The sequence below is a fragment of the Suncus etruscus genome, chromosome 1 (assembly GCF_024139225.1).
Source record: "Suncus etruscus isolate mSunEtr1 chromosome 1, mSunEtr1.pri.cur, whole genome shotgun sequence".
Taxonomy (NCBI): Eukaryota; Metazoa; Chordata; class Mammalia; order Eulipotyphla; family Soricidae; genus Suncus; species Suncus etruscus.
Window position 1 is genome coordinate 61,897,725 of NC_064848.1, and position 27,479 is coordinate 61,925,203.

The 27,479-nt window shown below is 46.4% G+C and overlaps 1 protein-coding gene across 5 annotated transcripts; it reads left to right on the forward strand.

Annotated features, from left to right (window-relative positions):
• The first annotated feature begins 669 nt into the window (after positions 1–669).
• NPR2 (natriuretic peptide receptor 2) lies at positions 670–27,265 on the forward strand. 5 transcript variants are annotated; one of them, XM_049773071.1, is made up of 22 exons: positions 670–1,769; positions 2,857–3,062; positions 17,903–18,016; positions 18,296–18,431; positions 18,667–18,761; positions 18,972–19,104; positions 19,313–19,397; positions 19,904–20,033; positions 20,191–20,265; positions 20,488–20,565; positions 20,783–20,887; positions 21,006–21,077; positions 23,295–23,454; positions 23,615–23,770; positions 23,879–24,047; positions 24,215–24,361; positions 24,769–24,892; positions 25,036–25,104; positions 26,157–26,331; positions 26,402–26,500; positions 26,700–26,791; positions 26,927–27,265. In XM_049773071.1, exons 1-22 carry the CDS (start codon positions 1,103–1,105, stop codon positions 26,990–26,992), a joined length of 3,153 nt encoding a protein of 1,050 aa, XP_049629028.1. In that variant the 5' UTR covers positions 670–1,102; the 3' UTR covers positions 26,993–27,265. The 5 variants fall into 5 exon arrangements, with proteins under 5 accessions (XP_049629028.1, XP_049629036.1, XP_049629047.1 ...); XM_049773079.1 differs by having other exon boundaries at positions 671–1,769; positions 19,913–20,033; XM_049773090.1 differs by lacking the exon at positions 19,313–19,397 and having other exon boundaries at positions 671–1,769; positions 18,972–19,108; positions 19,913–20,033.
• Positions 27,266–27,479: the final 214 nt, after the last annotated feature.

Genomic DNA, 27,479 nt, shown 5'->3' on the forward strand with positions numbered 1-27,479 from the left:
GCGGAGTCCTGGAGGGCGATCGGGGGTGATTCTAACGGGGAGTAAGTAGGCAGCGAGGGGGGAGTGCGTGAGGGGGTGCCACGAAGGCTGGGGGGCAAGACCTAGTTCCCAAGCAGCAGGGAGGGTGCGGGTCCCCAGCCCCGAGGCACTCGGGCACCCGGAGAAGGGCTGGAAGGGGCGCGGGGTGCTGGGGGGCGGGGTGCGGGGGCCACGAGCTCCTCCCCGGAATGAGTGAGGCCGACAGAGGGCGGCGGGGCGGCCCGGGTTAGGGGCGCCCAGGGCTCGGGCCCGGCCAGTGCGAGGGCGCGCGACAGGCCCCGGCGGGCGCCCCCCGCGGCTCGGCGAGCTCGGAGGTCCCTGGGCGCCGGCGGGTGGGGCGCGGGGCGGAGGAGGGGCGCGGGGCGGGCGGCCTGCCCGGGAGTCACCCTCGGCCGCGGCCGCGGGCGCAGCGAGCGAGTGAGCGAGCGGGCGGGCGAGCGAGACGGGCCGGGCCGGGCCGGGCCGCGGCGAGCCGACCGAGCGGGGCCGAGCGGCGGGGCCCAGGCGGGGGGCGGGCGGCGCGGGCGCCCGGGCCTGGGACGCGCGCGGGGGCCGGGGGACGCAGCCGCCGAGCCGGGACGCGCCAAAGGGAGCCAGCGCCCGGGCCCGTTCGTCCCTGGCCCGGCCCGGAGCGGCCCAGGCCTGGCTCGGCTCCCCGACGCCCCGTCGCCCATGGTCCCGTCCCTCCCACTGCGCCCCCGGGCCTGCGGGGCAGCTCCCCCAGACCCCCGGCGCACCCTCATCCCCGGCCACCCTCGCCTGCTTGGCTCTAGATTCGCCAGGCGCGCCCCCATCCTGCTCAGCCTGGCCCCCCGCCCCACGCCTCGTCGCCCGGCTCCTGCCACCTCCCCCTAGCCCTGGCCCTAGGCGCCCCAACCCCTGGGGGCTGCCCTCCCCTCGCCCCCCGCCGCTCCTCCCCGCAGCCCTCGGCGGGTGCCAGCCCACCTCCGCCTCGGCTCCCCGTCCAGCCGCTGCCCTTGCCCAGGCCAGGCTGGGCAGGGAGGGTGGTGATCGCGCCTCCCCAGTAGGCCCGAGGGGCCCCGGGTGCGGGGGCTGGCTCCCCATGGCCCTGCCGTCGCTCCTGCTGCTGGTGGCCGCCCTGGCAGGTGGGGTGCGTCCTCCCGGGCCGCGGAACCTGACCCTGGCCGTGGTGCTGCCAGAACGCAACCTGAGCTACGCCTGGGCCTGGCCCCGAGTGGGTCCCGCCGTGGCTCTGGCCGTGGAGGCGCTGGGCCGGGCACTGCCGGTGGAGCTGCGGGTGGTCAGCTCGGAACTGCAGGGCGCCTGCTCCGAGTACCTGGCCCCGCTGCGGGCGGTGGACCTCAAGCTCTACCACGACCCCGACCTGCTGCTGGGCCCCGGGTGCGTGTACCCCGCGGCCTCCGTGGCCCGCTTCGCCTCCCACTGGAACCTTCCCCTGCTGACGGCGGGCGCCGTGGCCTCCGGCTTCGCGGCCAAGAATGACCATTACCGGACCCTGGTGCGCACCGGCCCCTCGGCCCCCAAGCTGGGGGAATTCGTGGTGACGCTGCACGGACACTTCAACTGGACTTCCCGTGCCGCCCTGCTCTACCTGGATGCGCGCACGGACGACCGGCCTCACTACTTCACCATCGAGGGGGTTTTCGAGGCTCTCCAGGGCAGCAACCTCACTGTGCAACACCAGGTGTACACCCGTGAGCCCGGAGGCCCTGAGCAAGCCACCCACTTCATCCGGGCCAATGGGCGCAGTGAGTGTGGCCCTGGCTGGGCAGGGTCAGGGCAAAGGGTCTCTCTTTCCCGGGGAACCCCATCGAGCAAGCAAGAGAGGCACGGAGAGGCTGTGTGGTATGCTAGGAGCGAGGCTGGGGAGCTGAAGTGGGTACCTGGGAGAGGGTTTATGAGGGTTTGAAGCCGGCAGTGAATTCAGGACAGATGGAAACCAGGAGGAAATTTGCTTCAGTGTTGATGGCTTCTGTAGAGGGAGACTGTAGCATTGGGGGGAATTTTGAATTTGGGGAGCAATAGGATGAAATGTGGTTGCTGTGCCAAAATGTGCTTCCGGACATGGGAGAGCTCAAAGGGCTGGAGTGTGTGCTTTGCAAGGTTTGGGGTTCATCCCTTGCATCACATGCTCCCCTGAGCACCAATGGGAGCCAGAGTTGAGCACGAATCGGAAGTAGCCTCTGAGCACTGCTCGGTGTGCACCCTAAGTATATATAAACGTATATATATGCATATATATATACACACACACACATTTTTTTGTGTTTGTTTTTTGGGCATAGTTGGTGATGTTTAAGAGTTACTTCTGGTTCTGCACCCAAAAACCTGGTAATGCTTGGGGGCACCTTATGGGGTGCCAGGGATTGAACTTGGATCAGCTCTGTGTAAATGCTCTATCCGGTGTGTTATCACTCCACTCCCCTATATCGTGTGTGTATGTGTACATACACACACATATATGGGCATATGTGGGCATATGACTTGGCTTGGCTGATTTGGTGGAACCAGGGTTCCCACACAAAGGAAGGCATGATAGGGGGAAGTGGGGAGGCCTGGTGAGGAGCAGCAGGCGGGTCACTGGGAAGGCAGGGAGGGGCTTGAAGTTTATAGCCTAGACTCAGGGGGTCCATGTGGGGCTCTGTCTTCTGCCAGATGGTGGACACTGCCCCAGGGTACTTCTGACAGCCACTCTGGGACCGGCACAGGAGCATCTGGCGGCGGGATAAGGGCTCACTCTTCTTCATTCAAGAGGGAGACGCAGATGTTCTGAGGGGTCTGCTGGGGGACTGGACTCACTCTCACTGTGCCCTTGTGTCCTATTCTCACTCCCAGTCGTGTACATCTGCGGCCCTCTGGAGATGCTGCATGAGATCCTGCTTCAGGCCCAGAGGGAAAATTTGACCAATGGGGACTACGTCTTCTTTTACCTCGATGTCTTTGGGGACAGTCTCCGTGCAGGCCCCACGCGCTCTCCAGGCCGCCCATGGCAGGACAATCGCACCCAGGAACAGGCCCAGGCCCTCAGAGAAGCCTTCCAGGTATCTCCTATGCCAGACTTGTGAAGGAAGGAGGTGGGCCTTCTTTAGAGACTCACTGTCTTTTCAAGGCTCTCTCAAACACCTTTCATGCACCTCCACAAAAAAAGGGCAGAGTAAAGAGGAGGCTTTTGAGGCTAAGAACCAACCTCCCTCCCTCCCTCCCTCCCTCCCTCATTCCTTCCTGTCCTTCCTTCCTTCCTTCCTTCCTTCCTTCCTTCCTTCCTTCCTTCCTTCCATACTTCTTTACTTTCTTTCTTCCTTCCATTCTTCTTCCATCTTTTCTTCCCTCCCTTCTTCCCTTCCTTCTTTCTCTTTTCCTCCTTTTCATTCCTTTCCCATCCTTCTTTCCTTCCATCCTTCCTTCTCTTCCTTTTCCTCCTCTTCTTTCTTCCTTTCCTTCTTCCTTCTTTCTATCCTTTACTTCTTTCCTTCCTTCCTTTCTTTATTACTTCTTCCTCCCTCCCCTCTACTCCCTCCCTCCCTCCCTCCCGTCCCTCCCTTCCTTCCTTCCTTCCTTCCTTCCTTTCCTTCCTTCCTTCCTTCCTTCCTTCCTTCCTTCCTTCCTTCCTTCCTCCACAGTTCCCCTCTTTTATGGACTCAGAATGCTTTCCCAAGGACCCCAGAACACTAATTTTCCCAAGGAGAACTATGTTTGGAGGGAGAAAAGTACAGGAAAATATCTGGTAGATCTCTTCACTCGTCTGGCACAATTATGGTGCAAGGATGAGAATGGAGATGATGATGAGTCCTAGAATAGACACCATGACCTCCAGTGGCTCAGAGGAGGGCCAGGTGTGTGGAGTATGACTCTGCACAGGCTTTAGTATGATTAAAAGAGAAAGTCCCATTCCAGAATGGGATAGAGAATGGAAACTAGCATTTCTAGAGGACCAGTAAGATGTTCACATGACAAAAAAGAAGGGTACATTTGAAGCAAAAGAGAAAGAGTGTGGCAAAGCTGTGCTTGGGACTAAAGAGTGCTCAGAGAGGAGAACGAGGTTATTGGACTGGAAAGTGGTACTTAGACTTTTCCTGGGAAGAGAAATGAAGTGATTGAGTTCAAGATGGGATGGGAGGAGGACTCCTAAGGCATTATTGTATACAGGGGTGTAATGAGGCAACAACAGCTGAACTGGATGATGAGGTTGGGATTAGAATGTGTTTCAGAGGGGCCAGAGAGATAGCATGGAGGTAAGGTGTTTGCCTTGCATGAAGGTCAGTGGTTCGAATCCTGGCATCCCATATGGTTTCAGAAATGAGCTGTAGAGAATTGATGTGCTTATTCATATAACTCCCTGCTCCAAACTTTCTTGTTTTATTTTTCTGTTTACATTTTTGGGTAACACGCAGCAGTATGCTTGGAAGTCATTCCTGGGTGCTCAGGACATCTATGTGGTTCTGGGGATCATCAGCCCCTGATCCTGTCACTCTGTGGGCTGAGTTCTCCCTCCAACCTTGCTCTGAATGTTTATTGAGTTATTTCCTACAGAATAAAGATCTGACTCTTGTCACAATGTTTAGGACACTTTAAAGTATTCTAAACCTTTTATTTTCACTTTCTGTCCTGAGGATTGAACCCAGGACCTCACATGTGCAGGGATTTTGCTCTATCATTGAACTTCATGCCAGGCCCCTCAGCTCACATTCTCTACTAGATTTCCCTTGTCCCTCTGCCGAGTTCTGCAGCTGGCCAGATTTCTCTCAAATCCATAGGCTCTTGTCCTCTCAATCCTCTGCCTTTGCTTATTTTGTCTGAAGCCTTCTTTCTTTGTCCCAAATCTCTGTCTCCCAAAATTATATCTGTACTTTGTTCTCTGATTCTCTCACCACTTTTTTTTTTACTCTGTCCCTAAGTGTTTCTCCAGAATTCTTTTCCCCGTTCTTGCTTCTTTGACTTTATGAAGATGTACAAATGACTGGACTTAGGTGACTAATCTCCAGTCAATGGGTTTGAATGTGGCAGTGAATGTATCTTTGGTTGGCACTCTGAATAGCATGTCTGTTTGTGTTCCTGAGCATATGACTGACACTCTCAAGAACACAGTGATGTGGCAAGCTTTGTCAAATACTATAACTTCTGATGTAAGCATCCTTTTGCTTTTGTCTAGTTAATGCTCACATGGTATTTAAGACTCAGACTGCTAGGAAAATGTCCCTAAACCACCTGATTGGGATGTCTACTGCTTTGTATTTAAGACTCTTTCTACTATAGGATGTAGAACTTGGTTCAGTTATGTTGGATTTGTTTGAAGACTGACTCATCTGTTATTGAGTGATGGCTGTACCCCAGTTATTGTGCTTGGAACTTGGGGCCAGTGAAGAATATAATAGATGCTGTTTCCTGGCTTTTTAGAGCTTATTAAGTAAGCAAACACATTGTGATGTGTCATTTAAAAATAATAATACAAAAGAGTAGAGTTAGGTATGAGAAAAAAAACCGCAAGAGATTATGTTTGAGCTAATATAGCTAAGGAAGAGAGAGCTTATAGCCTTCTGGGACCTCTTATTTTTGGGGAAAAAGACCCTCTTTTTATTTGATTTTTTTTCTTTTTTATTTGAGAATTTCTACACTCAAGAGACCCTGGCACTTAGGGAAGAGGGATCTTGCTAGTGAACAAGTAGCTTCATAAAAATATTCTCAGCTTTCCCACTCACTGAAGGCATGATGAATAAAAAGAATTGCTATAACAGAGAAGAAGGACAATAGGCAGTTAAGAATATGCTGGGGTGGGTATGAGAGGGAGATGAGGTATACATATTCTTTTCCAATGCTGAGCCAGCCAGGGATGAAAGAGCACTGACACCAGGAATAGCTGTCCCAGTGGAGTCTGGACCAGGCCTGCCTGGAAAATCTGGCAGAAGTGTTAGGGAGTTCTTGAATACAAATACCCAAATCTGGATTTGGATCAATAGCACAGCGGGTAGGGCATTTGCCTTGCATGTGGCCTAACTGGGTTTGATCCCCTGTATCCCATATGGTTCTTGAACCTGCCAGGAGTGATTTCTGAGTGCAGAGTCAGGAATAAACCCCTGAGTGCAGCCGGGTGTAGCCCAAAACCAAGCAACCCATGAAATACCCAAAGTTTTCCCAGCCTGGGGGTGTCAGTCTCAAGGGAAAGGTCCCATTTACACACTGGTTTCAGACTTCTAAGGCAGAGGGCTCTGAAATGGAGAGTACTGATAAGAAATTTTCATTTCATTCAGAGGGCAGGGGCTAGGGCCATAGGATGATAGCTTTGTTTTCCATCTTGTGTCAGGTGTTTCTTGGGGAAAAGAGGACAGGACTAGGGGTTCAACCAAACAGGAGTAGAGTTTGGGATAACCATAACCAAAGATGATCAATCAGGACATGAAAGATGAAGGAGATACAGTAACACTAAATAAACAGATGGCTGGGCTGTGTGGATCCAAAGCTGGTACTTGAAGATTATAGGGTGAGAGACCCAGGCAGGCCAACCTGGATAACACACATGAGACAAGGCTACAGATTAGACCACAAGTCACAGGAGGGGAAGTGAGCATTAAGGCATGGGCTGCAGAAGGAGGAATCTCTTCTTGGAGTCTGTGTCTTGTATAGTCAGTTTGCTGCTGACAGGGTCTCTTGCCATGGTCAAAGGGGGGTGGAGGGACTGGAGCATGGATAGTCCCCTGTTCATACAAATTTTCAAGCTGCATGTCAGATCCCCACCTCTACCTTTGCTTGCCTTATTGTTGTTGTTGTTGTTGTTGCTGCTGCTGCTGTTGTTGTTATTGTTATTGTTATTGAGATACTAGAGGTCCTCAATAAAAAAAACCTTTAAGATTTTACCTACTCCAGGTCTAGAGAGATAGCACAGCGGTAGGGAGTTTCCCTTGCATACAGCCGATCCAAAATAGACGGTGTTTCAATTCCCGGCATCCCATATGGTCCCCCAAACCTGCCAGGAATGATTTCTGAGTGCAGAGTCAGGAAGTAACCCCTGAGCGCTCCCAGGTGTGACCCCAAAACAAAACAAAACAAGAAAAAGATTTTAACTACTCAAAGTAAGCTCTCTCACAAAGCTATGCCCCAATCCCCATTTGTTGTTGTTGTTGTTGCTTTTTGGGCCACACCAAGCTGCAGGGGTTACTCCTGGCTCTGCACTCAGAAATCGCTTCTGGCAGGCTTGGGGAACATATGAGATGCCGGGATTGAACCCAGGTTGGCTACATGCAAGGCAAATACCTTACCTACTGTGCCCAGCCTTATGTTGTTATTATTTCTTTTCCATTTTTCTTTTTTTTGTTTTTTTGGGTCACACCCGGCGGTGCTCAGGGGTTACTCCTGGCTGTCTGCTCAGAAATAGCTCCTGGCAGGCACAGGGGACCATATGGGACACCGGGATTCGAACCAACCACCTTTGGTCCTGGATCGGCTGCTTGGAAGGCAAACACTGCTGTACTATCTCTCCGGGCCCGTTATTATTTCTTTTTTTTTTTTTTTTTTGGGTTTTTGGGCCACACCCGGTAATGCTCAGGGGTTACTCCTGGCTATGTGCTCAGAAGTTGCTCCTGGCTTGGGGGACCATATGGGACACCGGGGGATCGAACCGCGGTCCGTCCAAGGCTAGCGCAGGCAAGGCAGGCACCTTACCTTCAGTGCCACCGCCCGGCCCCCCGTTATTATTTCTTAACGTGGATTACATTTGAAATGGAACTTAACTATCTACTGTCACCTCCACTCTAGCCCCTATGTCCTTCCCTCCCTCCCTTCTTCCTTCCATCCCACAGCAAAACAGAATCTAGCGTAGCCCTTTTAAAAGTGTGGTATTAGTTTTGGGATCCTGGGGGCCCGTGAAATCCTTTTAGGGACAGCACAAGGACAAAACTATTTTTAAAATAGTTTTTTAAAAACAGCCAAGATGTTATTTGTCTCTCCTTCTTATTCTTCCCTGACATGCAGTGGAGTTTTCCAGAGGCTCTGTGACAAGTGATGATGCTATCACTCTGGCAGCTACAGAAGGCATGCTTGTGTTTCCTTGTTTTAAAAATTTTTTTTTATTTTGTGTGTTTTCTTGTGTTTTAAAAATTTGTCAGCTATGACTTCTGAAATGGCAAATATTGATATTTATAATAATCCAAATAAATAAAAGCTCTTTGGGGTTCTTAATAAGTTTTAGTAGCAAAGGTGGTTATGAGGCCAGGTTATGGGAACTGCCAGTCCCACAAACAAACCAACTTAGAGAATTACCAGGTGTTGAAAAAAGCAGTAAAAACATATAATCATGCCAGAGTGATGACTCAAAGGGCTGGTATACATGCTTTGCATGTGGGAGTTCTGGATTTCATCCCCAAGACCACATGGTCCTCTGAGCACCTAGCCTGATCTAACCTCTGTGTCTCCCTTACCCCTGTACCCCAACGACAAAAAAAGAAAAGAAAAAAAAAAAAGAGTCAGAAAAGCATATCAGGGCTAGGGAGAGATTTCAAAGGGCTGGAGCATATACCTGGCCTTGGTTCTATTCCTGTCACCATCTGGTCTCCCTAGCACCATGCATCATTGGGGTGGGGGGAGCACCCCTAAATGAATGGGGAAAAACTCAAATATATCAGCAATCTTCATATTGAAACATAAATTCTGCTTGATTTGATATTTTCTTTTTTTAATTTAATATCTTTATTTATATAATTTGATTACAAACATGATTGTAGTTGGGTTTCCTCTTTTTTGGGGGGGGGTTGGTTTTTGGGCCACACCTGGTGACGCTCAGGGGTTACTCCTGGCTATGTGCTAGAAATTGCTCCTGGCTTGGGGGACCGTATGGGACACTGGGGGATCGAACTGAGGTTCTTCCTAGGCTAGCACAAGTAAGGCAGGCACCTTACCTCTAGCACCACCGTGCCGGCTGTAGTTGGGTTTTAGTCATATAAAGAACACCCCCCTTCACCAGTGCAACATTCCCATCACCAATGCCCCAAATCTCCCACCTTCCTACCCCCCCACCTGTATTTGAGACAGGCTTTCACTTCCCTCATTCATTCACATTGTTATGTTAGTTGCCAGTGTATTTATTTCTCTAACTGCACTCACCACTCTTTGTGGTGAACTTCATATCGTGAGCTGGACCTTCCAGCCCTCATCTCTATTGTCTGAGAATTATTACAAAAATGTCTTTTATTTTTCTTAAAACCCATAGATGAGTGATACTATTGTGTCTTTTTCTCTCCCTCTGACTTATTTCACTCAGCATAATAGATTCCATGTACATCCATGTATAGGAAAATTTCATGACTTCATCTCTCCTGACGGCTGCATAATATTCCATTGTGTATATATACCACAGTTTGTTTGTTTCTCTTTCTCTCTTTCTTTCTTTCTTTCTTTCTTTCTTTCTTTCTTTCTTTCTTTCTTTCTTTCTTTCTTTCTTTCTTTCTTTCTTTCTTTCTTTCTTTCTTTCTTTCTTTCTTTCTTTCTTTCTTTCTTTCTTTCTTTCTTTCTTTCTTTCTTTCGCTTTCTTTCTTTCTTCTTTTTCTCTTTCTCTCTTTCCCTTCCGTCCTTCCTTCCTTCCTTCCTTCCTTCCTTCCTTCCGTCCTTCCTTCCTTCCTTCCTTCCTTCCTTCCTTCCTTCCTTACTTCCTTCCTTCCTTCCTTCCTTCCTTCCTTCCTTCCTTCCTTCCTTCCTTCCTTTTTTCTTTTTTGTCACACTCGGCAGCACTCAGGGGTTACTCCTGGCTCTATGCTCAGAAATCACCCCCAGCAGGCTCAGGGGACCACATGGGATGCCAGGATTCGAACCACTGTCTTTCTGTATGCAAGGCAAATGTGCTACCTCCATGCTATTTCTCCGGCCCCATACCACAGTTTCTTTAGCCATTCTTCTGTTTAAGGGCATCTTGGTTGTTTCCAAAGTCTGGCTATTGTAAATAGTGCTGCAATGAATATTGATGTGAGGAAGGGATTTTTAGAATTGTATTTTTGTGTTCCTAGGGTATATCCCTAGGAGTGGTATAGCTGGATCATATGGGAGTTCCATTTCCAGTTTTTTGAGGACTCTCCATATCGTTTTCCATAAAGGCTGGACTAGATGGCATTCCCACCAGCAGTGAATGAGAGTTCTTTTCTCTCCACATCCCCTCCAGCACCGATTGGTCTTGTTCTTTATGATATGTGCCAGTCTCTGTGGTGTGAGATGATACCTCATTGCTGTTTTGATTTGCATCTTCCTGATGATTAGTGATGTGGAGCATTTTTTCATGTCTTTTGGCCATTTGTATTTCTTCTTTGACAAAGTGTCTGTTCATTTCTTCTCCCCATTTTTTGATGGGATTAGATTTTTTTTCTTGTAAAGTTCTGTTAGTGCCTTTCATGTTTTGGATATTAGCCCCTTATCTGATGGGTATTGGGTTAATATTTTCTCCCATTTAGTGGTTGCTCTTGTATCCTAGGCACTATTTCCTTTGAGGTGCAGACGCTTCTCAGCTTAATATATTCCCATCTGTTTATCTCTGCTTCCACTTGTTTGGAGAGTGCTGTTTCCTCCTTGAAGATAGATGCCTTTAGTCTCAATGTCACGGGATGTTTTACCTATGTGTTGTTTTATATACCTTATGGTTTCAGGTCTGATATCAAGGTCTTTAATCAATTTGGATTTTACCTTCCTTCATGGTGTTAGCTGGAGGTCTGAATTCGCTTTTTTTGCAAGTGGCTAACCAGTTGTGCCAACACCACTTGTTGAAGAGGCTTTCCTTGCTCCATTTAGGATTTATTTCCCTTTTATCAAAAAATTAAGTGATTGTATGTCTGGGGAACATTCTCTGAGTAATCAAGCCTGTTCCACTGATCTGAGGATCTGTCTTTATTCCAATACCATGCTGTTTCGATAACTATTGCTTTGTAATACAGTTTAAAACTGGGGAAAGTAATGCCTCCCATATTCTTTCTCCCATGAATTGCTTTAGCTATTTGTGGGTGTTTATTGTTCCAAATAAATTTTAGAAGTGTTTGATGCACTTCTTTGAAGAATGTCATGGGTATCTTTAGAGGGATTGCATTAAATCTGTACAATGCTTTGGGGAGTATTGCCATTTTAATGATGTTAATCCTGTCAATCCATGAACAGGGTAAGTGTTTCCATTTCCGTGTGTCCTCTCATTTCTTGAAGCAGGGTTTTATAGTTTTCTTTTTATAGGTCCTTCGCATCTTTAGTCAAGTTGACTCCAAGATATTTAAGATTGTGGGACACTAATGTGAATGGGGTTGTTTTCTTAATGCCTATTTCTTCCTTATCAAGGAAAAAGGCCATTGATTTTGTTGTGTTAATTTTGCCACATTTTTAATTGCCACATTGTTAATCTGCCACATTGCTACATGGTCTATTGTTTCTAGAAGCTTTTTGATAGAGTCTTTAGGTTTTCTAAATATAGTATCATGTTATCTACAAACAGTGAGAGCTTGACTTCTTCTTTCCTATCTGGATTCCCTTGATATCTTTTTCTTGCCTAATTGCTATAGTAAGGACTTCCAGTACTATGTTGAATAGGAGTGGTGAGAGAGGACAGCCTTGTCTTATACCAGAATTTAGAGGGAAGGCGTTTAGCTTTTCTCCATTGAGGATAATATTTGCCATTGGCTTGTGGTAGATGGCCGTGACTATATTGAGAAAAGTTCCTTTCATTCCCATCTTGCTGAGAAATTTTTTTTTTTTATAAAAAATGGATGTTGGACCTTATCAAATGCTTTCTCTCCATCTATTGATTTACAGATGTTAAATCATCCTTGCATTTCTGGGATTAAACCTACTTGATTGTAGTGAATGATCCTCTTGATGAAGCATTGGATTCTATTTGCCTGGGTTTTATTGAGGATTTTTGCATCTGTGTTGATCAGAGATATTGGTCTGTAGTTTTCTTTTTCGGCAGCATCTCTGTCTGTTTTTGGTATTAAGGTGATGTTGACTTCATAAAAACTATTTGCAAGTGTTTCCATTTTTTTCAATTTCATGAATGAGCAATTTGATCTTTTCTAACTTTCCCCAACTCTTTTCCAGCTCTTATATGTTGCTTGTCAACAAAACTCTACCTTTTAATTTTCTCCCGTTCTGGGAGAGCTATAAGTGTGTGGACCCTTCTAACACCTTTCTCATTTTCCAATTATTACCTGAGAGTGCGAGAGGATCAGCACATTCACACACATCAATAAGAATAGCTACATCATAAAGTAAACCCCAATCTACTATAACAGGTTTTAGTGGCTGGAGAGATATGATCCTCGAGCCCACCAGAAATGATTCCTGAGTGTAGAGCCAGGTGAACCTCTGAGCACCTCTGGGTGTGGCCTAAAAACTAAAAAAAAAAAAAAAAAAGGATGCATGCTAGACTTAGTTGTTTGTTTGTTTGTTTGTTTTTGTTTTTGGGCCACAATGGGTGGCACTCAGGAGTTACTTCTGACTCTGTGCTCAGAAATTTCTTCTAGCAGACTCAGGGGACCATATAGGATGCAGGGCATCGAACCCGTGTCTGTTCTGGGCTGGCCACATGCAAGGCAAATGCCCTACTGCTGTGCTATCACTCTGGCCCCAGTTATTTTATCTCTGTAGTGAACTGTTCTATAATGGATTGTGTGTGTGTGTGTGTGTGTGTGTGTGTGTGTGTGTGTGTGTGTGTGTGTGTGTGATATACTGAATATTACCGTGGTCTCCTTGGACATCCTCTGATAGGACTCAACAAAACAGGTTGAGATAACTGCTGAGCCTTCCATAGTCACATTTTCACAGGATTAAAAAATAATTATTTATCTATTTATTTATTTATTTTGGTTTTTGGGGCACACCTGGTGATGCTCAGGGGTTACTCCTGGCTATGAGCTCAGAAATCGCGCCTGGCTTGGGGGACTATATGGGATGCCGAGGGATCGAACCTAGATCCGTCCTAGGCTAGCGCAGGCAAGGCAGGAACCTTACCTCTAGTGTCACCACGCTGGCCCCAAAAATAAATTTCTTAATTGAGTGACCATGAGATACACAATTACAAAGTTGTCCAACACCCAATCTCTTTATCAGTGAACATTTCTCACCACCAATGTCCCAAGTTTTCTTCCTGCCCTACCCCCTGTCTGCCTCCGTGACAGGTGTGTGTGTGTGTGTGTGTGTGTGTGTGTGTGTGTGTGTGTTGGGTCACATTCAGTAGCACTCGAGGGTTTCTCCTGGCTCTATGCTCAGAAATCACTCCTGACAGGCCCAGGGGATATTATGGGATGCTGGGATTCAAACCACTAGTCTTCTCCATGCAAGGCAAATGTCTTACCTCCATGCTATCTCTCCAGTCCCTATGGCAGATATTTTTCTTCTTTGTCTCTCTCTTCCTTTTTTCCTTTTAGACATTGTAGTTTGCAGTAATGTTACTGAAGGGGTATCAGGCACAATTACTTCTTTTCAGCCCCTAGTTCTTGTCCAGAGTGATTATTTCCAACTATCATTGCCATAGCGATCCTTTCTCTGCCCTAACTATTCTCTCCCACTATTTGTGGCAGGTTTCCTACCATGGATCAGTCCTCCTGGCCTTTGTTTTTTATTGTCTTTGGGTATTTTTTACCATACTATCATTTTTTTAATATCCCATAAATGAATACAATCATTCTATGGCTGTCTCTACCAATGACTCATTTCACTCAGCATAATACTCTCCATACCCAACCATATATAAACAAGTTTCATGACTTCATTTTTCCTAAAGTTGTATAGTATTACATTGTGTATATGTACCACAGTTTCTTTATCCTCTCATCTGTTTTTTGGTGCTTGGGTTGTTTCCAGGTTCTGGCTATTGTGAATAGTGCTGCAATGAACATAGGACTGCCGAGGGCTTTTCTGAATTGTGTGTGGTTTTTTTTTTTTTTTTTTTTTTTTTTGTGGTTTTTGGGTCACACCCGGCAGTGCTCAGGGGTTATTCCTGGCTCCAGGCTCAGAAATTGCTCCTGGCAGGCACAGGGGACCATATGGGACACCGGGATTCGAACCGATGACCTCCTGCATGAAAGGCAAACACCTTACCTCCATGCTATCTCTCCGGCCCCATGAATTGTGTTTTTAGGCCCCTAAGGTATATTCCTACAAGTGGTATTGCTGGGTCATATAGAAGCTCAATTTCTAGCTTTTTTGAGGAATGTTTGTATTGTTTTCTAAAAAAGCTGACTCAATCTACATCCCCACTGACAATGAACAAGAATCCCTTTCTCTCTGCATCCACGCCAGTACTGGTTGTTTCTCTTCTTTTTGATGTGTGCTAATCTCTTCACAGGATTTTTTTGGTTCCCTCACCCCACATACAGAATATTTTTTGTTTGTTTCTGTTTTGTTTGTTTGTCTGTTTTGGGGCCACACCCGGCAGTGCTCAGGGATTACTCCTGTCTCTGTGCTCAGAAATTGCTCCTAGCAGGCACTGGGACCATATGGGATGCCGGGATTCAAACCACTGTTGGTCCTGGGTTGGCTGCTTGCAAGGCAAATGCCTTACTGCTGTGCTGCCTCTCTGGCCCCACACCCAGGATATTTTGACCTACAGTCTTGCCCTGAATTTGAGCAGTTGAGTATTCAGTTATCTCCGTATCTCTGTAGTGAGATATTATATAATGGAGTGTGTGTGTGTTTGTGTGTGTGTGTTTGTGTGTGTGTGTGTATGTGTGTGTGTGTGTGTGTATATGTCTGGGCCATCTGTATGCCCTCTTTGGAGAAATGTTTGTTTTGTTTTTTTTTTTTACTTAGATTGCTTGCTTTATTTGCTGTGAAGTTGAGTTTTTTTTATATATATATTTTGTTGTTATTTTTTGGGGGGGCACACCTTGCAGTGCCCAGGGGTTACTCCTGGCTCTGTGCTCAGAAATCACTCCTGGCAGGCTTGGGGGACCTGGGATGCTGGGGATTGAACCCGAGTCTGATCTGGGCTGGCAGTATGCAAGGCAAGCGTCCTACCACAGTACTATCACACCAGCCCTCTTTATATATTTTGAATGCTTAGTTATATCTATGATATATGAATGTTTTCTCCAAATGCTATAATGCCATGTTTCTGTGTTATTTTCTTTCTGTAGAAGCTTTTTAGATGGGATGCATTGCCTTGCTCTTATCTCCCTTATTGATGAAGTTGAGTTTCCAAACAGATCTGTGATGGAATGTGTCCCCTCTGTTTCCTATATGTATTTTATGATTTTGGGTCTACTACCCAACCTATTTTGAAATAATTTTTATGTATAATATTACCTATTGAGCAGTTTCTTCTTTTTCCATAATATGGAATTGACTTTTATGTCCATATATGTCTGTATTTATTGCTAGGCTTTTTATTCTGTTCTATTAGTTTATGTGCCTGCTTTTGTGCCAATGCCATATTGTTTTAATTACTGCTGCTTACTTTGATGTCAGAAAGCATGATGTCTCCATTTTTCTTATTTTATCTCAGAATTTATTTGGTTAGTCAGTGTCTTTTTGTGCTTCCAGAAACAGTTTAGAATTGTTTTATTTCCTTGAAAGTATCATTGGCATTTTGATGTGAATTGCACGAAATCTATAGATAGCGTTAGGTAAAATGGTAGTTTTGTGATTTTAATTATTTTTTGTTTTATTTTTGGGTCACATGAGCAATGCTCAGGGGCTACTCCAAAATCTGTGTTTTGGTGTCACCCCTAGTAGAATTCTGTGGATTAAACTTAATTCTGAAGATTAAATTTAGGCCTCCCATTTGTAAACAAATCAGTAAGGCTGTTGAGCTCTTTCTTTCTCTGGCCCAAGATTGTTATTTGAATATCATTTATTTTTCCAACCCACTATTATGGGATGCCTTTCCATTTCTTGGTTTTTGTTTGTTTTTGAGCGACACCTGGCGATGCTCAGGGGTCACTTCTGGCTCTGTGTCCAGGAATCACTCTTAGTGATGCATGGGGGACTATGTGGTATGCCAAGAGTCAAATTTGGGCCAGCCTTATACAAGGCAAGTACCTTACCCACTGTACTATCTCTCTAGCCCTTGTCTTTCAATTTCTTTGTTCTTCAGGGTTTTTTTTTGGGGGGGGGGAGGTGTCTAGGGTCATATCCAGTGATGCTTATGGGTTACTCCTGTCTCTGTGCCTGAGAATTACTCTTAGTTGTGCTAGGGGACCATATGGGATGTCAGAGATCCAAACCAGATTGGCTGCATACAAGGGCAAACACCCTACCTCCTGTGCTATTGCTCCAGTCTCTGTTTTTCTGTTTCTTTTAAAAAATTGCAGAACTTTCTATCTTTATGTCTTTCTACCTTCTGGTCTTTCTATCTTTAGTTAAGTTTACTTCTTGATCCTTATCTTTTTTTGGCCACACCCAGCTGCGTGCAGGGGTTACTCCTGGCTCTTTGCTCATAAATCACTCCTGGCGGGGCCGGAGAGATAGCATGGAGGTAAGGCGTTTGCCTTTCATGTGAAGGTCATCGGTTTGAATCCTGGCATCCCATAAGGTCCCGCGTGCCTGCCAGGAGTGATTTCTGAGCATGGAGCCAGGAGTAACCCTTGAGTACTGCTGGGTGTGACCCAAAAACCACACACACAAAAAGAAAGAAAGAAAGGAAGGAAGGAAGGAAGGAAGGAAGGAAGGAAGGAAGGAAGGAAGGAAGGAAGGAAGGAAGGAAGGAAGGAAGGAAGGAAGGAAGGAAGGAAGGAAGGAAGGAAGGAAGGAAGGAAGGAAGGAGAAAAGAAAGAAAGAAAGAAAGAAAGAAAGAAAGAAAGAAAGAAAGAAAGAAAGAAAGAAAGAAAGAAAGAAAGAAAGAAAGAAAGAAAGAAAGAAAGAAAGAAAGAAAGAAAGAAAGAAAGAAAGAAAGAAAGAAAGAAAGAAAGAAAGAAAGAAAGAAAGAAAGAAAAGAAAAGAAAAGGAAATCACTCCTGGCAGGCACGGGAGATGCTGGGATTTGAACCAACATTGGTCCTGAGTCAGCCACTTGCAAGGCAAATGCCCTACTGCTGTGCTATCTCTTCGGCTCTGGTCCTTATCATCTTTGATGCAATTTTATTGGGGATTGTTTCCTTTTTACTTTCTTTTGTTTTTGTTTTTGGGCCATACCTAATACTAGTACTTAGGACTTACTCCTGGCTCTATGCTCTGAACCTCTTCTGGTGGCATTCACAGGACCATGTAGGATATTGTGAGTCAAACTCAGGTTGGCTGCATGCAAGGCAAGTAGCCTACCCACTACACTATCACTCTGGCCTCTGGGATTGTCTTTTTAATGTCTGTTCCTTTAAATTGTTTGTATATAGAAGAAATGCAACAGGCTTATATGTTTTGATGTATTCTGTTACTTTAATGAACTTATTATTTCTAGTGAATTTTTGGTTATGTGTATATGCATTAAACCTATAGAACACTCACATTTAAAATATTCTTGGTCTTGGGGCTGGAGTGATAGCACAGTGGATAGGGCATCTGTCTTGTATTTGGCTGACCCTGGTAAGACCTCTAGCACCCAATATTGTCCCCAAGTCTGCCAGAAATGATTTACTTTATTATTTTTTTTTATTTTGGGGCCACACCCAGTGATGCTCAGGAGTTACGCCTGGCTATGTGCTCAGAAATCACTCCTGGCTTGGGGGACCATATGGGATGTCAGGGAATAGAACCACAGTCCATCCTAGGCTAGCACTGGCAAGGCAGATGCCTTTCCGCTTGTGCCACTGCTCCAGCCCCAGAAGTGATTTCTGAGCACTGCTGGGTGTATCCAACCCCCCCCCCAAATATTCTTGACCTTTAGTTCCACCCATATTTTTAAAATCATGTATTATGTTCTTATTTCCTTCCCAACTACCTCTCTTCTCTAATACCTACCTTGAATCCTGTCCACTCTTCCCATGTGTTATTGGTACAGACGGTGCTGGTGATCACATACCGGGAGCCCCCCAATCCTGAATATCAGGAGTTTCAGAATCGTCTGCTGATAAGAGCTCGGCAAGATTTTGGTGTGGAGCTTGCCCCCTCCTTGGTAAGCAGGTCTTAATTTTTCAGAGGAGGCCAGGCTCTTCTCTGTGACTTAAGTCTGATCTTAAAGCCTGCCCACAGAGGCTGCTTTTCTCTCTCCCCAGGAAGCTTAGTGTATATCTTAATGTCCTGTAAGGGAGTGATGGCACCTTAGGAATTAACAAAGGGCAAAGAACAAACCCTAAACAAGAAGAGATAGAAGACCCCAGTGGTGGGGAAGTTGCTTGGGGAAGGGGGACCTGGCTGGATATTTGGGGAGCATTGCCAAAGCTGTCATCCCCAGATGAACCTCATCGCTGGCTGCTTCTATGATGGGATCATGCTATATGCGGAAGTCCTGAATGAGACTGTACAGGAAGGGGGAACCCGTAAAGATGGACTTCGGATTGTGGAGAAGATGCAGGGACGAAGATACCATGGTAATGAAGGGGATTAGCATAAGCTGCTCTCAGGCTAGGGAATGGAGTGAACAGAGGAAAAATAAATGGAAGAGGCTAGTAGGGTTCATAGAGGCCAGAGAACATGGCTGAGGAAGATCCTTCTTGATGATGGGGCGAGGGTGGAGTTAGATAACTCGAGGGATGGCAGGGCTGAGCAAGGGGCCCAGGAGAGATCTCACCCAAGTTTGAGCACTTTTTTGCTTTTCTCGCATAGGTGTGACTGGGCTGGTGGTTATGGACAAGAACAATGACCGGGAGACTGATTTTGTCCTGTGGGCTATGGGAGACCTGGATTCTGGAGACTTCCAGGTGATGGGGGAGGAGAAAGGGAAGAGAGTGGGCTCTGCAGATCCTGTTTTTCAGGGTGCAAGGGGGAAGGGGGGACAGCAGCAGCACTAGAGGCAGAAACTTGATTCCGGGTGGGTGAGAGGGCTGGCAGAAAAATAGCCCTGGAGCTGGGGTTTGGGGGAGGCAGTCAGGGGAGCAGGCCCGTGGGTCTAGCTCTATCCTTCCTCACAGCCTGCAGCCCACTACTCAGGAGCCGAGAAGCAGATTTGGTGGACAGGGCGGCCTATCCCCTGGGTGAAAGGGGCACCCCCCTTGGACAACCCCCCCTGTGCCTTTGACCTGGATGACCCGTCCTGTGATAAAAGTGGGTGTGTGCAGGGACTGGGAGCAATGCATCCTTCCTCGCTCTCGCTGCCTCCTCTGACTCCATCTCCCCGACTCCGCTACGCCATGCTGGCTCTGTTTTTACTTCTGCTTTGACACTGCACCTCTTTTTGCCTCCCCCAGGAATTGCCCCCTCCCCATCCTCACTGCTCCCTCAGTCTTTCTCAGGGTCCCCCTCTCCCCTGCAGCTCCTCTCTCCACTCTGGCCATTGTGGCACTGGGCACAGGCATCACCTTCATCATGTTTGGGGTTTCCAGCTTCCTCATTTTCCGGTGAGTTCTGTGCTTTCATTAACGTGCTCCCCTCCATGTCCCCTCTCCTTCAAAGCCCTCAATTGCCAACCCACTGTCTGGTCTTGTAGTCATGGGTAGAAGCAGTAGCCTTTCAACTTGGTGCATTTTGTCACTGAGCTACATCCCTGGCACATGAGCCTTTCTCCTTGTCTTTGAGCCTGAGTATTTCTTTTCCCACTTGTTCTAGACTGGATACACTGTTTATATGGTGATTCTGTGAGGGGGCTTATCTGGGCAAAGGCAAATTTTCTATGGATGCGACCATTTAAAGAACTTCGACCTACAGCCTCTGTGTTTTTCCCTGAGCATGGGTCCCATGTCAGACATGCCTTGAGTTCAAACAAGAAAATGCTTCCTTTACAACCCATTCCAGCTACAGGGCTACTGATGACAGCAGCTTCAGAAGCTGCAGGAAAGGGCCTACAGGTCTTCTGCTGGCTGCTGGGGTGGTAGGACCGGGCTTGCCAGTCAACTGAGGTTTGCAGTCCTTACAGAAAACTCATGCTGGAGAAGGAGCTGGCTAGCATGTTATGGCGTATCCGCTGGGACGAACTGCAGTTTGGCAATTCGGAGCGCTACCATAAGGGCGCAGGCAGCCGCCTGACACTGTCACTGGTGAGCCCTGATCTCAGCTGTCCCTCTGCTTCTCTTGGAGTTCGTCCTCTCCTCCCTTCCCCAGACCTTTCCCAGCACATTGGCCTGTAATGATAGCCCACCACCACCATCTAATGTGCCTTTCATCCTTCCACCTCCATGTTGCTCTTGGCCCCAGCGGGGATCCAGTTACGGCTCGCTCATGACAGCCCATGGGAAATACCAGATCTTTGCCAACACCGGTCACTTCAAGGTGAAGTCATCCACTTGTTCTGGTTCCTGCCATTTCATCCTGTGTCATTCCCATCTGCCACCTCTTCCCATAAGCTTCTCTCCACACCTCCCTCCCATAACCCTCCTCTCTATGCCTGGCTGAGCACCTGGATGCTACCACAGTTCTCGAGTATCTTCTGGCTCCAGTCAGTTCTCTTTGATACTAATTTTCTTCTTTTCTCAATCTCATCCTTACCTTCAGGGAAATGTCGTTGCCATCAAACATGTGAATAAGAAGCGCATTGAGTTGACCCGGCAGGTTCTGTTTGAACTCAAGCATGTATGTGATGGGGTACAGGTTCAAGGAGAAGGTTATATAGGAATGAGAAAAAGAGGGGAAGTCTGTGGGAGGGTATGTTTGGATAAATGGGCAAAGGGGTTATTTTTAAATGATTTAAATTGTAAGTAGTGAAGAGATAGATTAGTGGTTGGTTTCTGTTTCTAATGGTTAGATTTTTCCATGACTGTTTCTTTCCCCTTTCCTTGTTTTCTGCTAGATGAGAGATGTTCAGTTCAACCACCTCACTCGCTTTATCGGTGCCTGTATAGACCCTCCCAACATTTGCATCGTCACAGAATATTGTCCACGTGGGAGTTTGCAGGTGAGGGAGTGGTTCAGATTGGTGGTTGGGTGAGAGGTTCCAAGTTCCATTAACTGGCCACTGGGGCTAACTAGAAGGAATAGAAGAGCTACAACAGCTATATGGTATTGCTTAACAGGATATTCTGGAGAATGACAGCATCAACCTGGACTGGATGTTTCGTTATTCACTCATTAATGACCTTGTTAAGGTGAGTCTTCCTCACTCCTTAGTTTGTAACTTTTAAATAGCTCTCTCATGCCACCTTTGTTTATCCTCTCAAAGACCCTGACTGTCTCCATGTGAGAATTTAGTCTATACATGAGTGCTAATACACATATAAAAGCTCTGTGCTTTTAGTTTTTGTTTGTATTTTTGGGTCACACTTGGCAGTACTCAGGGGTTACTCCTGGCTCTGAACTCAGAAATTGCCCCTGGAAGGCTCAGGAGACCATAGGGGATGCTGGGGATCGAACCTGGGTCCGTCCTGGGTTGGCCACGTGCAAGACAAACACCCTACTGCTGTACTATTGCTCTGGCCACAACAGCTCAGGGATTACTTCTGGCTCTATACTCAGGAATTATTCCTGGTGGTGCTTGGGGAATCTGGAATGCTGGGGATTGAAGCCAGATCAGTCGCATGCAAGACAAATACTTCCTGCTGTACTATTGCTCTGGCCCCTAAAATGAACTTCTTTAGTGAAATAAAGATGAAGGTGTTTTCAAATGTATTTATAACTTATTTTCCCAATTTATTACATAACCAAAATTTGGCATATTTTCTCTTTTGTTCAGAAATTTGAAAAATTTATTTTTGGGATTTGGGACTGCACTTGTACTTGGGGGATCATATTCAGTGCTTGAGATTTAACTAAGATCAATTGCATGCACCCTGTACTATTTCCCTGACTATCCCCCCAGACTGAAATATTAGAAAATTCTCTCAGAAAAACTAAGCGAATGTTAGAAGTATATTAAAAGTTATATTGAAAATCTAGAATTTTCCAGTATACTGGGCTTCAGCTATTTTCAATACCTCATATAGGTCCATGTATTTGTGGAGATACAAATCTAAATCTTGCTGCACAGTTATTGAAAATCAAGTCCCATAGCTAGCAAGACATCTTTGTGGACTGCTTGGACCACACCTGAAGCCAGCTTTGGTTCTTTGTCTTAATTCACATGAAACCATTATACATTACTTTTCTATGTATGTCTGAAAATTTGCCTTCCATTGAGAGAAAAATATTAGGTTAAGTTGATGTGGTACTCAAGTAGATAAGTGATATTAAATATAAGAAAGGCATGGCTCTTAAGAAAACAAATATTTGTTTTATTTGTTTATTTTTGTATCATACCCATCCAAGTTCTCAGGGATTATTCCTGGCTCTTCCTGGAGGGACTCTGAGGACCATATAGTGTGCCAGGGATGAAACTCATGTTGACTGCATGCTAGGCAAGTGCTATACTATCTCTCCAGAGCCAAGAGAAGAATAATTTTAAGGAAAAAAGATTAAGAACAAGACATCCTCCCTACAAAGAAACCCATTAAGACCAGAAGGCCAATTATTTCTGTATTCAGTTATTTGGGGAAATTCAAAGATGTTGTTATTATGAATATTAATAAAAAGGAAGATTTCATAGATAAGAACAATGAATCATTTAGACCCAAAGCTAAGCATTTAGAATTTAGTGTTTGATGAGCAGATGGAACTCTGTGTCCTCATCCTGTTCCATCTAGGCAGATGGGTCACTGCTGGGAAGCACCACTCTGTCTCTCTGACTACTGTCATTTTATAGTCCCTTGGAACAAAGACCTCTCTGACCTAACAGTATCAGTCTCCATACTGATTAGGCAGCTGTCTCCAACATGTCTGCTTCAGCTTTTTATAATTTACTATTTTCTCTGTTTTCTCTTTGATCTTACAAATTGTCTTGTAGATAACCTTCCTCCTCTATCCCAGGTGCCTACATGGTTATATTTTTAAAGTTTACAACTTCTTTAGTCATCTTCATTCATCCAGGTAACTTTGACATTGGATTTTTTTCAAACCATGTCTTCCCAATTAGTGGTCACAAATTTGAGGCCCCACAGTATTATATCCTTTTTGGAGTTCTAAGAGTTCTGTTTTCATCACCATTCAGAAGGTATCTTCCAGGGTAATATCAGATGGCTTTCCTCATTTCTTCTCTCAAGCCTTTCGCCAATCTCTGATGTCTGAATGCCTATATAGTGCCTAGAGTACCAGGAAGAGACACATTTCTATTCTACCTGCTTCTTCAGTTAGAAATCATTTAAAGGAAGCCCTTCAAAATGAACTTAATGTTTTTATGCTCCCAAATCTTTCTTTAGATAGCTTCCTAGTGCCCATTTTGTGGAAAGCTGGTAGAAATGACACAATCCCATTACTTAATCTGTATCCTGCAGGGCATGGCCTTTCTCCACAACAGCATTATTGCATCCCATGGGAGTCTCAAGTCCTCCAACTGTGTGGTGGATAGTCGTTTTGTGCTCAAAATCACAGACTATGGCCTGGCCAGCTTTCGATCAACCACAGAACCCGATGACAGCCACGCCCTCTATGCCAGTGAGGCCTTCCCCCACAGTACACTTGATGCTGCTCTGTGGTCTTGATAATTTCCCTTTAGGCGGGTGGTAAAGGGAGATGGAATTAACACAGATATGGGGAGTGCAATGGGAATGAGGCTAGATAGGGGATGCCTAGCTAGTGTGTTCCCTCTTTTCAGAGAAGCTGTGGACTGCCCCAGAACTTCTCAGTGGAAACTCCTTGCCAACTGCAGGCATGCAGAAGGCTGATGTCTATAGCTTTGGGATCATCTTACAGGAGATAGCACTCCGCAGTGGTCCTTTCTATTTGGAGGGACTCGACCTCAGTCCCAAAGGTGGGTCAATCCACTACCCACAGTCTTTTATTTTATAAAAAACTGCTTGTGGCACATGTGGCACTAGGAAGTTCCCCATTCTTCATGTAAACCCCTTTTCACCCTCAGAAATTGTCCAAAAGGTCCGAAATAGTCAGCGGCCATATTTCCGACCAAGCATTGATCGGACCCAACTGAATGAAGAACTAGTTTTGTTGATGGAGCGATGTTGGGCACAGGACCCGGCAGAGCGACCAGACTTTGGACAGATTAAGGGCTTCATTCGTCGCTTTAACAAGTAAGAAGACACTAGGTAGCAGGGACTCCTAGGGACTGAAGCCCCTTTGGTCTTGGGGGATGAGATGAGGCTGCTGGGGCCAGAGGGCAGTTTGGCCAAGCAGCTCTAGGAGTCTGAACTCTTGAAGCAGTATGATATCCTTGTACCACCCCCACCCCCCCCCCCAGGGAAGGGGGCACAAGTATCCTGGACAATCTCCTGTTGCGCATGGAACAGTACGCCAACAACCTGGAGAAGCTGGTGGAGGAGCGCACGCAGGCCTACCTGGAGGAGAAGCGCAAGGCAGAGGCCCTGCTCTACCAAATTCTGCCCCAGTGAGGACCTGGGTTCCTGATCTGTGGGGTTCTGTAATTCCCTGTCCTTATCTCCTATTTTGATCACCTTTCATTACACTCAGCCATTCTTCACTGTGTCCCAGTGATCTGTGCTTCCCAGCTCTCCTCACAGGACCCTGGTCTAAGTGCTGCTAATCCAGTGAGTGGGTACAGCACACACACCTTGTGACCTTTTCACTCTGCTCCTGCTGGGGTCCCTTTCCTCCCACGCCCGCCTCACATACTTGCATGTCTTCTGAAACTATGATGCCTCCCCAGTTACTTTCATTCTCTACCAGCCTCTGTTTCTGTGGTTGTTTGTTCCAGTAACACACTCCTTCCTTCTCTCCATCTCCCCTACTATTTCCTTGAATAGGGCTCAACCCTCACCCTTGCTTTCTTCCTAGCTCTGTGGCAGAGCAGCTAAAGCGGGGTGAGACTGTGCAGGCAGAGGCCTTTGACAGTGTCACCATCTACTTCAGCGACATTGTTGGCTTCACGGCACTGTCAGCAGAGAGCACCCCCATGCAGGTGAGACCATGTGTAAGACACCAGGTGTGGGGAGGCTCGTGACTCCTGATAATCGGAGTTTACTTCTGGAATGCCCCCATGGACTTTGTGGGCCAAGAGAATTGGGCACAAGTCTCAGGACCTCTACTTTGCCATCCTATTAGGTGGTGACGCTTCTTAATGACTTGTACACTTGCTTTGATGCCATAATTGACAACTTTGATGTCTACAAGGTAAGAGCTGGGACAACCTTTCACCTGAGACCACTTAAAAATCCACTATCTTAGGACCCCACGCACTTTCTCCTGCCCTAAAGTTAACTTCCCTTACTTGGCCTCCAGACTCTCACTATAAACAAAGAAAGATCTGGCCCTGTGTCTATTCCTTAGAAGTTGTTACGCTTCTCCATACCATCATAGGATATTGCTGGTGCTCTTTGCCAGAGGCTAAATAACAGCTTCTGCAATCATGGAAACATAGAGGATAATGGGTACAAAGTGGTTTATAAGGATGAGGGATCTGAAGTTATGATGGCAATGTTTTCTGTCAAAGTAGCTGAGTTGGCAGGGGCAGCCCCTCTTGTGCTTGAAAGTAAAGCTATGATCTGGGTTGGAGGATTTGGATTTGTTGCTAAGTGTGTGGCCTTGGGCAGGCGGCTGAGTTTGGGGATGTCTTATCTGTATGTTGGGAATAACATGCCTAGTATTGTACACAAAATCAATGTCAGTCTTGTCTTTTTCCTTGGGATTTACACTATCATCTGTTATTGTATTTCTCTATTATGAAAACAAAGAATTTATATACCCTCTATTGAAGTCTATCAGTAGTTTCAGTAAAAACTATTTATGCATGTGTCTATAAAATTTTCATAACTCTTGGAAAGTAAGGTTCAGACATAATGCCCTTTATCCCTAAACTTCCCAGTGTTGGAACAATAAAGCAACATCGCAAATTCTTCTTCCATAGGCTGTCTGGGTCCCAGTTGAGGTGCCATGGACTTCCTCAACAGCTCCTTCAGAGCAGCCCTGTGTCCTTCCTTCTATATCCCAACAGTAAAGCCTGTTTGTCCATGCTGTGTTGCTGACAGGGCACCTGATTATTCAGCAAACATTTACTGAGTCTTCACCAGGTGCTGGGCTAAGCATGGAAAGATCCCCTTTCTCTGCTCCATCTCCCAGTGGCAGACACCATGGCAATTACTTTCAGTGGACAATGGTGTCCAGCTTGTCTCTCACCTAATCTCCCTTATGTAGTGAAGTGACCTTTTAACCCATCTCTCAAACAGGTAGAGACAATTGGAGATGCCTACATGGTGGTATCTGGCCTCCCAGGCCGAAATGGCCAACGTCATGCTCCGGAAATTGCTCGCATGGCTCTTGCATTACTAGATGCAGTTTCTTCTTTCCGCATCCGGCACCGTCCCCATGACCAGCTGAGGTTACGCATTGGGGTCCATACGGGTAAGAGTGACTCTCACTTGAACCCTTGTATTCGCCTGTCCCAGGATCTCCAACCTGTCTCTTCTCATAGGACCTGTGTGTGCTGGGGTTGTTGGCCTGAAGATGCCCCGCTATTGCCTTTTTGGAGACACGGTGAACACAGCATCCCGAATGGAGTCTAATGGTCAGGGTGAGATGTTAGCTTTCCACCCTTGCCTTAGCAGACTGCCCCTTTCTTCCTTTCAGAGTTTCTTGGACATAGTCGCAACTGGGTGCATGTATACCTCAAGGGTGAGGGTGGTGGTGGGGAAAAATCTTGCCAAGACTATCATTTCCTTTGTTGTCTTTTCACTGAATCTTTTTGCCACACTCCCATTTCATCCCCCCAGCCCTGAAGATCCATGTATCCTCTACCACAAAAGATGCTCTGGATGAGCTAGGATGCTTCCAGCTGGAGCTTCGGGGGGATGTAGAGATGAAGGTGAACACAGGCCCTGGAGAATGGGTGGCCAAGGAAAGGGAGGCTAAAAGTGATTATGGGAATCATGGGGAAAGTGAGCAAGATAAAGGAACTAATAGTGAACAATCTGAATTCTCTTCAATGCCTTGCTTCTAGGGAAAAGGCAAAATGCGAACTTACTGGCTCTTAGGAGAGCGGAAAGGACCTGCTGGACTCCTGTAAAGCCCACCTCCCTCAAATCAGACTGTCTTCTGTGGCTGTAACCCCTGTGGCCACTATTTCTTCACATACCAAAAAAGGACTCTCTCACATGAGCTGGAAACCAGCATGCTCAAAAGCCTAACCTCGTCTGGAACTTGTTGCCTTTGCAGCTCAGACTTGTATATAGACCCGCCCCCTTTTTTGCCTGGCTCCCCTTCCTTCCTACCTTCTGTACATATCTGTATCTAAACCAAAATATTTTGGCCAAATATAGAACAACAACAACAACAAAAATCATGTGTCATAGTCTGGGTTAAGGGTCTCTCTAAGGAACAGAGGATTTGGACAGAGTGATTCACGGTCTCATGGAATTAGCCATCTCAGAAGGCTGAAGGACATTTTATGTGAAGGCTTTTCACCAAGTGCAGCCAGAACTCACTTCTTCCCAAATGAGTTCATATTGTATACTCTACTTCTACCCTTGACCCCTAAACAGGAGATCTAGCCC